This window comes from Pipistrellus hanaki (genome assembly GCF_964339955.1).
Source record: "Pipistrellus hanaki genome assembly, chromosome: 11".
Lineage (NCBI taxonomy): Eukaryota > Metazoa > Chordata > Mammalia > Chiroptera > Vespertilionidae > Pipistrellus > Pipistrellus hanaki.
In genome coordinates this window covers 8386609-8402859 of record NC_140513.1, presented here as the reverse complement: position 1 = coordinate 8402859, position 16251 = coordinate 8386609, and the positions used below count along the sequence as shown (strand labels likewise).

Sequence of the window (16251 nt, the reverse complement as noted above, 5' to 3'; positions counted from 1 at the left end):
AGAGAGAGGGAGGGAGGGAGGTGGGAAGGAGGGAAGGAGGTGGGAGGGAGGGAGCTCGAGGAGCTTCAGCTATTCAAGTGTTCCAAGCCCTAGCACCAAATATGAGAACAGAGAAGACTTTAAGATGACCCACCAGAGCCATCATGTGACCGCAGAGAGACCCTAAACCAGACCAACCCACTGAGCTCCTCCCAAACTCCCAAACCCACAGAACCCAGGAGAGACAATGAACAGTCACTGTTGTTGTAAGCCGCTGAGCTTGGGGATGCTTCGGTGCACAGCAGACACTATCTGACACCACCTAACCCCGGCCTGTGCGGAATGGACGGCTTCTCTGTGAGGAGCCTGGCAATCAGCAGCATCTTGTGCTGACCTGAGGCCTGGTATTCCTCTCTCGTCTGTTCCCATAGCTGCCGGCTCACCTTCCTATGCCAAGCCTTTGTCACCTCGGCGGGCTGTCCTCAGTACTTCCAAAAGTCCGCCCTCCAAGCTCCAACCCTGATCAGATGCCCTCCTGCCCCTGAACAGATCATCAGCACGTGCTTTCTGAGACCCCCGCCCTTACTGTGTGGTAGGGGAAAGTGGGGCCCACAAAGGGAAAAGAAACTACCCCAGACCGTGGTTGAGTTAGGAGCAGGGCTCAGACTAGAGGCCTGGGTCCTTCTCCTCCAGCAGCCTGCGGGCTCCGGGGATCCCGGGTTTGAGTCTTGCCTCCACCGCTCCCTGCCTCTGCCGGCAGTCCCATCAGGGCGGAGCGCGATGCCACAGGCCCTGGCTGGGCCGTGCCAGAGCTCTTGGCTCCAAGCACGCCTTACATCTGTCTGGGCATAAATTTGCATTCTGAATCCAGGGGGCCCGGGTTCCAAGTATGTCAAATGTAATTAATTACAGCAAACCTTCTGCAACTGTTTTCAAACTCGGTGTTAAAGGCTGTGTGTGCAGGGAACACACACCCCGCTGGTCTGCAGGGCCGCTGCTGGGAGCCCGGGGAATAGGAGCCGGGGAGCCCAGGCACAGGCCCCACAGAGGGGGGGGGACAATTTCCCAAGAGCCATCATATGACCACAGAGAGACCCTAAACCAGACCAACCAACTGAGCAGAGCATCTAATGGCCCTGGGCTCAAGTCCCAGCACAATCACCAACTCCACACGGTGGGCAAGTTACTCCGCCTCCCTCCACTATAAAACGGGGTGGCCATCTTAAAGGCTGCTCTCCTCTCAGGCTTGGTGCCGGGGCTCGAAGACTCCGAGGGCTACTGTGAGCCTGGCTTCTGGGGACCATCTGAACTTGAATCCAACAGCCACGGACATCAGCTGTGTAAGCTTGGGCAATTCCTTTCACCTCTGGATCTCAATGCCCTCCTATTTAAAACAAACAACAAAAGCCTACTCTCCAGGTTGATTGTATTAAATGAGACACTAGATGTTAAACGCTTAGCCCAGGGCCTGGCGTAGAATAAGCTCTCGCAAATGGCTAATAACTAGGGTTCAAGGCAGAAAAATTCTATTTTGCAAAAATTAAGTGAAATAAATAAGAATTCTAAGCTTCAATCTTTTGACAGAAACCATTTCTGATTAAAAAAAAAAAAAATCTGTCCGGCTGCTGTGGCTCAGTGGTTGAGCATCGACCTATGAACCAGAAGGTCATGGTTCGGTTGCCCACCCAATCCCCAGTGTGGAGTGTGCAGCAGGAAGCAGCCGATCAGTGATTCTCTCATCACTGATATTTCTGTCTCTCTCTCCTGTTCCCTTCCTCTCTGAAATCAATAAAAAATATTAAAGAAAAGAAGAAAAGGAAATTTATAAGGTGGAATTTCCAACACACAGTTCAAAGTCCTTTTAAAACACTAAGAGGAGGAGAAATGGGCCGTAAAGTTAGAGACGTGGGTTCAAGTCAGCTTTACTGCTCCCCCAGGGACTGTTGCCCTGTTCCGGTCTCTGAGCCAGGCTGGAGGTCAGGGCTGCTACATGGCATGCCCACCCTGCCGGCTCTGTCCACTACGGCGGCATGCCCTCTGGGTCTTCTAGAAGCCTCGCTTCCCCAATCTGCACAGAGAGCGCATGTGACTTCGCAAAAGGATAGCTTCCAGGTGCCCAGCACCAGAACTGCACAGCCCCTGATGGGACCTGGTTTCTATGCCCTGCACAGTACTCGTTCTCAGGGGAAAAAAAAACAAAAAACTTTTAAAACCAAAAGACTTTAAAAAAAAAAAAAAAAAAAAAAAAAAGACACTGGAATTTTTTGGCAAGCAGAGAAGTTGTTGGGGGTAATCTTGCAGATTTATTTCTGCCTGCGTTGTTACATTTACTTTCTTCCTAAGTGTTTAATTAACATTTAGAGGAATGGATAAGCAAAGTGGAAAACAGCTTCATTTTCCCCCTAAATTACTAATCTCTAGCTCTCAAAATCAATATATATATCTCCCACCCTCCACCTCTTTCTCCCTCTCTCCCTCTGTCTCTATCGGTGTGTCTCACCCTCATAAATTCCCATCACCCCTTTCATTTTAGCCACCTACTTATGCTGATGCCTAAACCACTACATCATCCTTCCTTCTCAGTCCCAAACTGAGTCTTACAGTCTGTCCAGTTACCTCATGGAGTCGCTGTATGTTTCTGAGCAAGTCACTACCCCTCTCTGAGGGGAACAGGTTAGTTTAGATCAGCATTGTCCTATCTATATATATAAAAGCCTAAGCGACCGGCCAACCAGTGACCAGCCAACCAGCCGGTAGCTATGACATGTACTGACCACCAGGGGGCAGATACTCAACACAAGAGCGGAAAACCACAAGCATGGAAACATGGAACAGACTGATGAATCTCAGAGGGAAGGGAGTCTGGGGGGATGGAAGAGATTAACCAAAGATCTTATATGCATACTAGAGGCCTGGTGCCAGTGCGGTCCCTTGGCCTGGTGTGTGGGGATTGGGCCAAAACCAGCTTGGTGCACTGATTTGTGCACCAGTGTGGCCCCTTGGCCTGGCCTATAGGAATCAGACCAAAACCAGCTCTCCGACACCCCTGAGAGATCCCAGATTGCAAGAGTGCGCAGACCAGGCCTAGGGACCCCGCCAGTGCATGAATCCGTGGCACTGGGCCTCTAGTAGAAATATAATACAACCACATAGGAAATTTCAAGTATCCTAGCAGCCGCATTGTTTAAGGAAAAGTAAGGCTAAATAGTGAAATTAATGATAATAATGTATCTTAATTTAAACCCAATATATAAAATGTCATTTCAACCTGTAATCGATATTTTTAAAAGTATTACTGAGGTCTGATCTTTTACAGTCTTTGTATCCTACTACGTCTATAAAAAATGGTGTGGATCTGACACAGCACACTGCCCAATAGCCACATGTGGCTAGTGGTTACCAATGCACAGTGTCTGGCACAAGTTTAGATCCTTCCTACTTACCTTTCTTAGCCCGAGACTTCTCTGATCCAAAAAGAAGACTAGACACACACACACACACACACACACCCCAAATTCCACCTCAAGCCAGTGGCACCCCGGGGAAGTTTCTCTTCCCCGAGGTTCCATTACAGGCCAGTTTCAGTTTTATTTCACATCAGTTTCACTTTCTGCTTTTCCAGCATAAAGTATACAAAACACCCTCCCGTTTTTATAGTTATTTTTCCCAGTTGATAAAATTACGGGGGGAAAATATTTTCCAGGGCCTTTAGATGCTCTGCATCCAAACATGTCTCCATCCATTCTCCGTGGGTATTCCAAGTGCCCTGGCTATGGCCACGTGGCTAGCAAAACACTGAGCCCGACATAAAACAACACACCAATTCTCTGCAACCTGTCAGCCTAAGAAAATCCCCACCCCTCATTCCCTCCAGGGGTGCTGGGACCGATGGGACTTCTCCGGGGGAGGCTCAGAAATGGCTCAGCCCTCGGGCGTGCTGTCTTGGACAATAACACAGCCGGCAAGCTGGCCAAGCAGCTACTGACTTTGAATGTTGCCAGCAAGCCGGGGGCTTGCCGGGGGGACCCTGGGGCCTCGGGGACCCGAAGGCCTCCTTCGCTTTGCAGGCATCATTTCCACCCGTGGAAAAGATATCCAATGTCTTTCTCCCTGGGCACCCGCCCCCCCCCCCAATCCCCCTGCACCTCACCCCCAGGACCAGGCTGGCCCCTGGGAATCAGAGATCCCGGCCTGACACAAAGCCCGCTTCACTCGAAAGCAGGCTTCCCGCACCGCCTGACTCCATTCATTCTCCTGAGCCTCTATGCGAAGCCTCCTTCTGCTTTGTCAGCCAAAATATTTATATCATTTTTCTGTCAACTCAATACCATCCTCACCTCAGCCTCCCTCCTTCCCCGGGAAAGAAAAGAAAGGAGATGTCGCCAACATGCCTCTCCAGCCCTCCACTGTGGATGAAGCACTTCTGAGTCCGCTGCGTGGCGCCTGCAGAGGCCTGGGAGGGGAGTGAGGGGCCTGCTGGCCCGCTGAGCAGAGGAGCTAACAGAGGCTGGGGGAGGGGGCCCAGCCCCAGGGCCCCCCGGGGCCAGGCAGGTCACATACATGAATGAGATGGGGGTAGAAACTGATCTGACAGGAGAGCACATACCCTGCCAAAGGTGTAAGTTTCCCAACTTTTTAAACCTTAGACGGGCAAATAAAATAAAATACAACAAGGTAAGGGACCAATTCGCCTGGTGAGCACCCGTCTGGGACTCTGGGTTTTAATCAATGTACCTAGCAGGGTACTAGTTATGAAAATCAACACACAGGGCCCTGGCTGGTGTGGCTCAGTTGGCATGAAAGATCTCAGGTTCCTCTCCCAGGCAGGGCACAGACCCAGGTCCGGTGCCTACAGGAGGCATCCAATAGATGGATGTGTGTTCTCTCTCTCTCTCTCTCTCTCTCTCTCTCTCTCTCTCTCCCTCTCCCTCTCCCTCTCCCTCTCCCTCTCCCTCTCCCTCCCTCCATCCCTCCCTCCCCCCTTTTTTTTTTCTTCCTCCCTTCTTCTCTTTCTAAAATCAATAAAAACATACCCTCGGTTACGGATTTTTTTAAAAGCAATTTTTAAAAAGCGCACTTACGTAAGGCTTTGGTTTAAAGAGTATTTTCAAATATGATATTTCATTTCATTCTTGTGAAGGATTATTCCACCCCATTTCCCAGATGTAGAAATTAAGATTCTGAGACTGAGAAACTCATCTGTGGTCTTAGTGTGTACACAGCAAGCGTGTGGCCAATCCAGGTCACCATCCGGGAAGCCCAGGGCCCGCCTCGCCCCCTCTGCCCTCTGCCGTGACATCTGAACCCCAGGCGTGAGCCAGGGACGCCTCCCCACCCATGGCCTCGCCCCCAGACTCTCCCCTCTGAAACCCGATCGCTCCAGGAGCAGGCAGAAGCAGGTCACCCAGCCCTGCTGTGATGACAACCCCGAGGGTATCTAATTATAACAGTCAAGAGCCTCTATTTCTCAAGACCAAATTAACTTTAATTCCTTTTGACGGATGTATGGGCAAACAGTAGGAAAAGCGCTGGCTGAGGAGCTAGGAAACCTGAGGCTTGAAGTTCCACCTCTGCCTGTTCACTGAGATTTCGTAACTCCACCTCACTTCCGTGCGTGTGTGTGTGTGTGTGTGTGGGTGGGTGGGTGGGTGTGTGTTCAGATAAAAAAGGACAAATTGGCTTTATGCCCCACGCTAAACCATCATGACAGGTTGCATCATACTAAGGAGGACTCGGAGGCCACAGGCCAGACTCAATGGAGCAGACCTGCGCTCGATTAGCAATGCCTGCCGCAGGCTTGGTGCTGGGGAGCTGTGGCATGAATGTTACTTACTGACCCTTCCTGGGTTAGATGATGTACAAATAGCATCCTGTAAGGGAACAGCACCTCCCCCTTTACAAAGCTTCTTTCTCACACCCCTCACAACCTTTTTTTAATATATATGTTTTATTGATTTTTTTTATAGAGAGGAAGGGAGAGGCATAGAGAGCTAGAAACATCGGTGAGAGAGAAACATTGACCAGCTGCCTCCTGCACACCCCCTTCTGAGGATGTGTCCACAACCAAGGTACATACAACCGGAATCGAACCCGGGACCTTTCAGTGCACAGGCAGGCACTCTATCCACTGAGCCAAACCGGTTTTGACACCCCTCACGACTATTTTTTACAAGAATCCTGCGCCATCCCCTTCCCCATCATCATCGTCATTATCCCCACTTCACACACAAGGAGAACGGAGTGCCGGGAAAGGAAGGACGCTGGCAAAGATCACACATTAGAACCGGCGGAGCAGAGAGGGGAGCCAGGCTCTGTCCGCAGAGCTTCTTCAATCTGTTCCGTCCAGCCCCAGAAGTGTCAGCCTGGTGTCCAGTCACAGGCAGGCCAGCTCACGCACATGGCGGTTCAGAAGGGCCACTGCTTTCAAGTGATCACCACTCCCCGCCTGTGGCTATTTACACCTTAAAGAAAAGCAAAGGAAAGGGGTGCCCGCTCAGAGTTCCAGAAGCTTCTCCCCGGGGTGAAGTCCTGCCTCCCTGTACCAGTGGAAAAGCCACGCCCAGAGAGAAGTGAGGTTCAAATAGAGGAAAAGTGCCTGACGGGAAATCCCTAAGGCCTCAGTGCCCCCCACCAGGAACTAGACACTCTAGTCCCAGAATTCCAAGGTGCTGGAGATTGTTAGACACACCATTGACTTTGTAAGCATGTTTTGAGAATTAAAATAATAATTAATAATAATAATAATGAGGGAGAAACAGTGTGCTCACAGAAGACTTGAATTATAACACACATCCCAGTTTCAGAGATGGGAAACTATGGGAATATGGCCCCTGGGGCAATATGGCCTACCCCACACCCGCTTCCTGTGCTCACAGGCTGAGCGGATCTCTTTTTTAGCGTGTTAAAAAATAGCAGTGGTTTATGAAACTTACTGAAAAGTGATTAAGCAAACAAACAGAATGTTCTCGGTTTTCTCCCATAAATTTTCCCGAATCTTTGGCATCTGCAAGCCAGAAACCAAGCAAAGATGGGGTCTGGTTGAACATCAAATTACACAACTACTTTACATGTAAGGGGCTGTGTCGGGGGAGGGGGGTCTGCAAGCAGCCCCCTAATGTCCAGTTCCTGGTCCCACGGCCAAGAAGACCAGCTCCTACAGCAAAAGCCAGGTACTGTTGAGCCCCTTCCACCTCAAAGCTCCCCCTTTTCCACATCCTTAGAAACTGCCATTCATACACCTGCAAATCCGCCATCGGATGATGAGCCTAGAAGGCCCCCAAGCCATTTTAAAGTAACAGTTTAACACAACAGAATGAAGGGGGTGAGAACTTAAAAAAAAATTTTTTTTTCCCCAAGACATGTCAAGTCAAGGCAGCATTATCCCACCCAACCAGCCTCCTCTGCTTTCTCATCCACGGGGCCCATGGCAGGAGAGCCAGCTCCAAGGAAAGGCGCACTGGCCCCTTCAGCAGACACAGGTGTTGACCAAATGGCCAAACCCAAAGCGGTCCCCGGCTCTGCATGGACTCAAATCCTACTGATCTGAGCTGTTTCCGAAAATCCGATTAAGTCATCAAACATTTATTGAGCTGCTGCTGCTCTGTGCCAGGCCCTAAAAAAGAATAACCCATGATCTCTGCCCTCAAGGAACTCACAGGCTGGCGGGAGACACAGACATGTAACCAACCGGTTCTCATCGGTGGGCCCAGAGCATGTGGGGAGCACCGCGGAGTGGGGGGAGAGGCACTCTGCCTGGGGAGGACGGGGAGGGCTCCACAGAAGAGCACGTGCAGGTGGTCTCGAGGGGGTCTGGTTCTCACGGCGCGGAGATGAATGAGGGGAAGGGCACTGGAGACAGGAGGCACGGTGTGAGCAGAAGCTCAAAGTACACAGTTCACTGAGATGGAGATTTATGGCTTTTAAACACTGTGCCACAGGCTTGGGAAACAAATCCGGATCTATTCGGAGCAGCTGGAGCCGCCCTAGAATGAAAGTACTGAGAACACCTTGGACAAGAAAGATGGATAAGGCCCAGGAGATGGCCTCTCTTGGTCTGTCTAAAAACCACCATCAAAAACACTGGACCTTTTCAACTATTACCCAACTTCGCCCCTTGAAGATAAGCCACCATGTCTTAGTTTGGGGACTTGTTATTGGGACTCGGGCGCCCCAAATGGAGATCCACTGGCCACTGGATCAAGAGACAACTAACAGGGGTTGACCTCCTTCCAGAGACCAGTTTCTAAGGATTAGCTGGGTGTTTCCATTAAACTGTAAAACACCCACTCAAGGTCAAGATTATTAGCCTCCCCACCCCTCACCCCCGCCTTCTTCCAGGTGCAGAAGCTGTGGTCCCAAAACCAGAAGCGACTTTCCCAAAGCAATGCCATGAGGCTGGATTTCAAACTCTCGTCTGGGTGGCCTCGAATGCAGCTTTCCATTTCACCAACTGGATGAAATGTCAGAAAATGTCTGAGCTTCTGACCTCAGGGCTGTCCTGGGGCGATTTCCTGGCGGTTCCACATTCAGTTCAGAAATGAATGTCACCGACAGATCAACTTTGCTCCATCTCCCCCCTCCCCTCGAACCCCAACTCCGGCCTGACTCACCTGCTGTCTTCTTCTATCTTCACCCTGTGGGGCCACACTTCATTTAAAACCCACCTCCTACAACTGTCTCCTGCACTTTTCGACTTCGATGGCACACACGCCGGAGTTTCCAGCCATCGTTTGTCATTTGTAAGTACAGCATCTGGCGGAACCCTGGCAGAGGACTGCTCTGGGAGGAATAAAAGGGAGGTGTGAACCACCGGAGCCAAAAGAGGCGGAATGGATGGGATCATCGCCGCTATCCGCTGGAATGCCCCTGAGCAGGCAGGGCCCAGCAAGGAAGCCCCATCCATAGGACCAAGAGTTTGGAACCATGTGCCGCCAGCTTTCTGAGGCCAAGAGCGAGTAAGTGGAGCACTGGTCTGACCGTGCGGTGACCAATACGGACGTTACTAGCCACACGTGGCGGCTGAGCACGGAATGGGGCTAATAAGGAGAGACTTCGCACACCCCAAAGAAAAGAATGTAAAACATTGCGCTAATCTTTTTCTATTGAAATAGTGTTGTGGATATACTGGGTTAAATAAACTATATTATTAAAATTAACTTCATGTTCCTTTTTTTCCCTTTTTAAAGGACCACGAGAAAAAATTTAATTGCACATTGGCTCACATGTGTGGCTCAAATCACATTTCTATTGGACAGCACTGGTCTGACACATTTACTTATTTATTTATTTATTCATTTATTTAATATATTTTATTGATTTTTTTTACAGAGAGGAAGGGAGAGAGATAGAGAGATAGAAACCTTGATGAGAGAGAAACATCGACCAGCTGCCTCCTGCACACCCCCTACCCGGGATGTGCCCGCAACCAAGGTACATGCCCTTGACCTGAATCGAACCCGGGACCTTTCAGTCCGCAGACCGACGCTCTACCACTGAGCCAAACCGGTTTTGGCTGGTCTGACACATTTACAAGATGAGGGGCCTACCACAGCCATTCTGGAGTGTTTATGAAGTTCATACCCACACACATACCCACACACACACACACACACACACACACAGCGTCTGATTAAAATTTAAATACGACACAACCATGAACTCCCTCTGGCAATGTGCAGTGAAAGTGAGGGGTAAAAGTCATGGGGACAGCTCTCCCTCCCACCAACAGAGGGATTTCCAAACGACTCACAACCTCCTTTCCAGCAAGAAAACCCGGCCAAGCCGCGGCCTTCGCTCTTCACCTGCCCTCAGGTCCCAGCCACCACCACCGAGCTGGGGTGGGAGCCGGTGGCCCGGGACACCGACCCCACAGGGGGCACGTAAGGCTCAGCCGGGATAACAGGTGAGAAAATAAAGTCTGGGGGATCATAGCCCAGCACCTTGCCAACGGTCTCACCATGACTCACAGGAGCAATGCCATTGCTTACCACGCAGCACGCATCGGCAAACGTAAATAAAACACACGCCTGGTGAGACAACACCGGCTCTTCAGGCCTGTGCCATGCCTATCCCTCTTTTTGTTCCCCGGTATGATAGTCTATTTTTTATTTTTTTATTTTATTGATTTAGTACAGAGAGGAAGGGAGAGAGATAGTTAGAAACATCGATGAGAGATAGACATCGATCAGCTGCCTCCTGCACACCTCCTACTGAGGATGTGCCAGCAACCAAGGTACATGCCCTTGACCGGAATCGAACCCGGGACCTTTCAGTCCCCAAGCCGATGCTCTATCCATTGAGCCAAACCAGTTTCGGCTGATAGTCTATTTTTTAATGCTGACTGTGAGCCAGGAAACTGGCTTGACAATCCACCAACCAACCGGTCATGGCACAGCCAGGGCTGGGCATGGTAACTCAGAGGTGCCCTCCCCGCTCTGTGAGAGACCCTGCACCCCGCAATCCAGAACATGGACTTGAGCTCGGAATCCTTCTCAACACGGTGGTCGGCAAACCGCGGCTCGCGAGCCACATGCGGCTCTTTGGCCCCTTGAGGGTGGCTCTTCCACAAAATACCGCGGCCTGGGCGCATCTATTCTGAAGAAGTGGCGTTAGGAGACGTTTAAGCTTAAAAGAATGTGGCTCTCCAAAGAAATTCCCAATCGTCGTCCTGTTGATATTTGGCTCTATTGACCGATGAGTTTGCCGACCACTAGGGAGCCAGAATTAGAAATGAAACTTACCGGTATTATTGTTGCTCGGATCCCAAGCTCTCATCGGACAAATGCAAAAACGGGGGGTCAGGAGGAAAAAGTGACCTGTCCGAGGTCATACAGCAAGGCTGTGGGAAAGCTGGGACTCCCGTGAACCCACAAATCTAATCCGCTTTGCATGGGCAGGTGGGAGACACAGCGGGCACCACGCATTCTAAGGACTGGAAACATTCACATTTCATCGCGACCATGGAAAGTCCGTTACACAGCCAGCCGGACCCAGCCAGGAAGTCCTTATCTCCCCACCGAGAAGAAGTGAGGGTTCAGAAGTCAGGGGAACAGCATGCCAAGAGCCGAGGCAAAAGTGGGGAGGGAATTGCATCTGACAAGGGAGGAGTTTTTAAAACTCCGTTTCTCAAATGAAACAAACCATTGGCTGTTTACTTTCTAGGACCGGGGGAGAGGTCGGCCTTCCACTGACCAGCCATCTTTGTGGCTCTCCCTCAGCAGAAGCAGAGGCCTTGTTCCCGGTCACCACGGCGCAGGGCTCAAGCATAAGCAAACCCTGTTTCCCAGCTCGGTCCAAAGTCAAGCCATAAAGCAGGCCCTTGAAATTTCAAACCTTATTAGAAAAAAAAACAGCAAACCTCCTTAGGCTGAAAAGCAAAACATTAAGTAATAAGAGTCCCCACTGTGCAAGAGGGTATAAATGATCTTTCACCAAAATAACGCAGCCCATCATCAAATTACCACCCCTCAGGTCCAATTTGCCAGATTTTTTTTTTTTTTTTTTTTTTTTTTTCCCAATATTCTAAGAGAGCGCGGTAAGCGGACGTGGGCTAATAAAAATCAGCTCGCACGTCCATTTCTGGCCACACGTCCACCTAAAATAGGGGGGGAGAGAGGCAAGGCCCAGGTCAGATCTCAATCCTGGGAGACGCCAATAGAAACAAAAGAAAACTGACCCCGCCTCCCACAGTCCCATCATGCACCTCGATTTCCTCTACAACAAACATGATCAGAATCAACAATTTTTTTTTTTTATTTTTTTTTCCAAGAGAGAAAAACAGGTCTACAAAACAGACATGATTTGCCATTTCTAGCCAGGAGTTCCCTTTACAATGTGGACAACACAACCAAATTTCAGCAGGATGCAAGGAAGGAATCCGAGTTGTGTGTCAGGAGAGCCAGGACACACAAAGGGGCATGCTGCGATTAGTTTTATTCCTGGCACCAGAAATAACCTGTTCTCTACAACCCTGACTTTTTCTCCGATGCCTGGTAGGGATGCCCACCGACCCCTTCCCAGCCCAGGGCACTTGTCTCCTCGATCTCTTGCTAAACCCAGGCCTACTGTCTCATGAGGCCACCAGAGCCCTTTAGAAATTGTAAATTCTTTGACCGCCCTAGACATCGGCCTAAATAATTCAAAAGGAAAAAAAAAAAAATTAATTATGCTACTTAAAAAAAAAAAAAAAAAAAAAAAAAAAAAAGCTCATTTCAAATATGTCAGCCCTGAAGGATTTTGTTACTAAAAAAATAAAATCTCCCAAATGCAATGGCCATGATGGGAAATGTCAAATATATTTCACAGAATTCGAAATCCCCTTAGAAATCTGAATTTCTACAAAACAGGGTTGGGAATCCATGGACCGGGGCTACCATTTCTCCCAAGATCAGCTGGTGGCCACCCTCAGACCCCATCCCCACCCCCTCCCCACCCCACCCCCCACAAGATCCCACCCTGCAAATGCTGCCAATATTCCCCCCTTTGGGACAGAAAAATTAGATCATTTGGTTTTTGGTTCAAAAACCCCCAGCAATTTCAATCAGATAGTAATTCATTACAAAATAACCCTTCAACTTTGGGTGGGTACCTTATTTTCATCTGTTAAATTTTAATTCAGTCAATATTTGTCTTCTAAAAAAAAATTTTTTTTTCACCTTCATTTGATACATTTTAAAGTAAAAAAAAATATCAAATGCTGTTAGCACATATGCTTTCATCAAGTAGCTTTGGGTTTGGCTTTTGTTTGCATTTTGATTTTTTTCCTTCAAAAATTAAATTAAAATTTGATACTAGAATCAGCTGAATTGGTGTTTTACCCCATTTTTTCCAGCAAAGTAAGTATTCCACTAGAGAAGTGGATGAGAATCAGAATTTTCATCTTCTTTCTGTCTTTCCCTTTTTATCTTTCCTTCTTGTTAAGTCAGTAAAATTTGTGCTTTTAGAAATAAAAAATCACAAACATTCCAAAATGATATAGGCTAATGGATTTTTTTTTTCCCCTTTGAAAATAATCAAATTTGTGAGAAAAGAAATACCGAATGTTAATAAATTACCAAGCCCACATCACAATCAAAGAGGCCTCAGATCAATCTGGATTTTTTTTTTTAAATAATAAATTTTTTCAAATTGGAAGAGTGAGCAAGCACAGAGAAGGGAAAATTTTCTTCCTCCAAGAATTCTTCAACCCTTGTCTTTATCAACTGATTCAATTGCATGTCATAAAAAATGAGCTTCTATGAATCCACTGTTAGTTTTTTCATAATAATGTTAATTATGCATATCTTATTTTAATGGCGGTCTCTCCTACAAATCTGTGGGCTACTCAATTTGTAGAATGTAATGAATTCACATTTCTTCCACTGAATATTGCTCAAAAAAGGATTCAGACATTTTCTGACTAAAACAACAACAAAAAAGAAAGCCTAGACCTTTCAGGAAACAAAATCAGAAAACAATCTCAATTACTCCATCAAAACAAAACAGAATAATAACACAAAACCCAACAAATGCAGGGGGAAAAGGAGAGGATTTCACTCCTAACTTTTCCAGATTCTGTTTTTCTTTACAACCTTGGGATTTAAATGCAGTAAAATGTAAATGCAAAATTGGAAAGGAAAAAAAAAAAAAAAAAACCTACAATTTCTGGGTGTGTCCAAAGCCAACATTTTAGGGTCTGTTTTCTCTTTTAAATCCTTCCTTCTTGGAAATAGAACTTAAATATTGCCAAATTGTGAAATTAGTCCTTTTTTGCCCGCGGAGCTAAACAAGTTCCAAATTACAATGAAGTACAATTTCTAATTGCTTCATAAAGCCAATTTCTCCCAGTTTTCTCCAAACTCAACAATTTCCCTCTTTTCCTCATTCCCATTAGTTTTTTTTCTCAAACTGAAAAGAGTTGGGCAGCCAAAGTGACTGGTTTTAGGAAAGCTTTTTGCTTTCATCCCTTTAAAAAACTGAATTCATTCAAATTCCAGCTTAATTTTCATTTACATATTATCTGGATTCAGAAATAAAATAAAAAAAACTGTCTTCATGCTGCTGGAAAGATCAAAGAGAAAATTTTCACCCCAAAAAGAAAAAAAGAAGAAGAATCCCTTTCCCCTCCACCGATTTATAGTGAAAACTTTTGAAAAAATAAGAAATAAAAATGATTTTCTTTTCAATTTTAATTTCTTTTTTTTATTTATTTACAGAATAGTATCCTCTAGGTGGCGTCGTTTTAATGGGAAAAAACTACCGTTTGAAGAAAAATTAGAAAAAAAAAAAAATGAGAAAGGGAAATATGGCCTAAAAAAAAGAGAGAGAGCGAGAGAGAGAAATTGTTGCAAAGATGGGGGGCCAGGGAGCCAAGACCTCCGGGGGTCCCCAGGAGCCGGGAGCGCGGAGAGGGTCCGGGGGAAATTGCAAATTTGGAGGGGAGGGGGGGAGAGCTGGCAGGGGTTGCATTTTTTGCAAAATGTGAATTGTCCAAACTGCAATGGCTGCTCTGTTCTCCCAACACCGCTTTGTTTTCTGGGCTCCGGTCCGAGCCCGGGGCCGGAGAGGGCGCCGAGGGGGGGTCCGGGGAGACCCCGCCGCGCCTCCCACCCTCCCCGCACCCCGCGGCGCCCGGGGGCGGGGGGTGCCCCGATCCAGACCCCGACCCTCCCGTGGGCGCCCACAAAAAAAAAAAAAAAAAAAGCCCGCAAACGTGCCCGGGCACTTTGCATCTTGCAAAGGTTGCAACGAAGTGGCGCAGCGCCCCGGGCCGCGGCCCCCCGGCCCCCGCGCGCCGCCCGCCCCGGCCCCCTCCTCGTACCTGCGGAGCCGCCGCGCCGCCCGGCTGGTGCATGGGTCCGACCGACCGCGGGAGGCGGCGGCCCGGCGTCCTCTCCTCCCGGCCGGGCTGCTGGAGCGCGCACAATGCCGCCGCCGCGCCGCTCCCGCTCCGCCCGCCCGCCCGCCCCGCTCAGGCCGGGGGGGCGGGGGCGCGCGGGGGGGCTGCCGGCCTCGCCCCCCACCCCAGCCCGCGCGGCCCCGCCGCCGCCGCCGCGCCGCCCCCCGCGCCCGCCCCCCGGAGCTCCGGGCCTCGGCCTCGGCCTCCGCGCCGCACACAAAGCCGCCCGGGCCCCGGGCGCGCCGCTCCCGCCCGCCCGCCAGCCCCCCGCGCCCGCCCCCCAAACTTTCCCGCGCCCCCCGGCCCGCCCCCCGCTCCCCAGCCCCTCCGAAAGGTCATGGCCACGCTGGGAAAAAAGTTTGGGGAGCTGCCTCTCCGCGGGACGCAAGGGGTTAAGGGGAACTCTTCTGCTCCCCCTCCGCCCCCCATAAAATAATCCAGATTAAAAAATAATTTTTTAAAATGAAGTTGGAAGAGCTGGCCCTATAGAAGGCTCAGGGAAGATGACCCTGTGGCCCCTGCCACCCTCCCCAAATGCCCTGGCATGTAAAAGTTTGGAGAGCTGGCCCTACGTCTGACAAGGGGCAGTTAGGGGAGTGTTTTCTGGACCCCCACCCCCCCAATCAGATTGATTTTTAAAAAAATAAATATTTGAGGAGCTGTTTTATAATTATATGAAATGTGGGGTGATCAGAGTATGTCTGTTTACCCTAGCCAAAAAGAAATGTTTAAGGAACGTGTATTTTAGTAAATTTGAAGACATGGCCCCATGTAAGACAAGGTGGTTACTAAAGGTTAAAGGGAGGTTAGCCACGCCTCCCCTCATCCCCCAATCGGGTTCATTTTCAAAAGAAAAACTTGAGAAACTGTCTATGTGAAATGAATGGTGAACAAGAATATTTCTAACCAACATCCTCCAGGATCCTAAATAATCACCCTTTTTTTTTTTTTCTTCTTTTTTTTAGGAACTGACTTCTTGTAATTTGGGAAGTTTTAATGGGGATTTTTTTTTTTTTCCTGTTCTCCTCCTCACCTGCCCCAAGAATCAATTCTTTTTTTAAAAAAAGAAAAATGAAATGTGAAGGACCTGCTTCCCAAAGAGACTGAGGAATGACTGTGTCCATCCTACATCTCCCACGATTGATTGATTTTTGGAATTAAAACGTAAAGAACTGCTTATATATGAGATGAGAGAAATCTTTTTCTGCCCTTCCCCAAGAGAAAACTATGAGGTTACTTTTAAAAAGTAAAACCATTAGAAATTAAGGATAAACAGGAATCTTCGCACGGCCCCCACCTTTAAAAAATATCACAAAAAAATTAAGAGCAGGATCGATATGAAACAAAAAGAATTACAGGTCATTTTTCTGTGCACTCCTCAGAAAAGTTAATATTTT

General features: G+C 48.6%; 1 protein-coding gene across 12 annotated transcripts in view; it reads right to left on the bottom strand.

Moving 5' to 3' along the window:
- ZNF618 (zinc finger protein 618) overlaps positions 1–14950 on the bottom strand; it is a 148957-nt gene extending 134007 nt beyond the window's left edge. For all 12 annotated transcript variants that reach the window (XM_084899952.1, XM_084899957.1, XM_084899956.1 and 9 more), the window contains exon 1: positions 14777–14950. In XM_084899952.1, the coding sequence (XP_084756078.1) occupies positions 14777–14809 (33 nt within the window). In that variant the 5' untranslated portion in view covers positions 14810–14950. The remainder of the gene's footprint in view (positions 1–14776) is intronic.
- Between the last annotated feature and the right edge of the window lie 1301 nt (positions 14951–16251).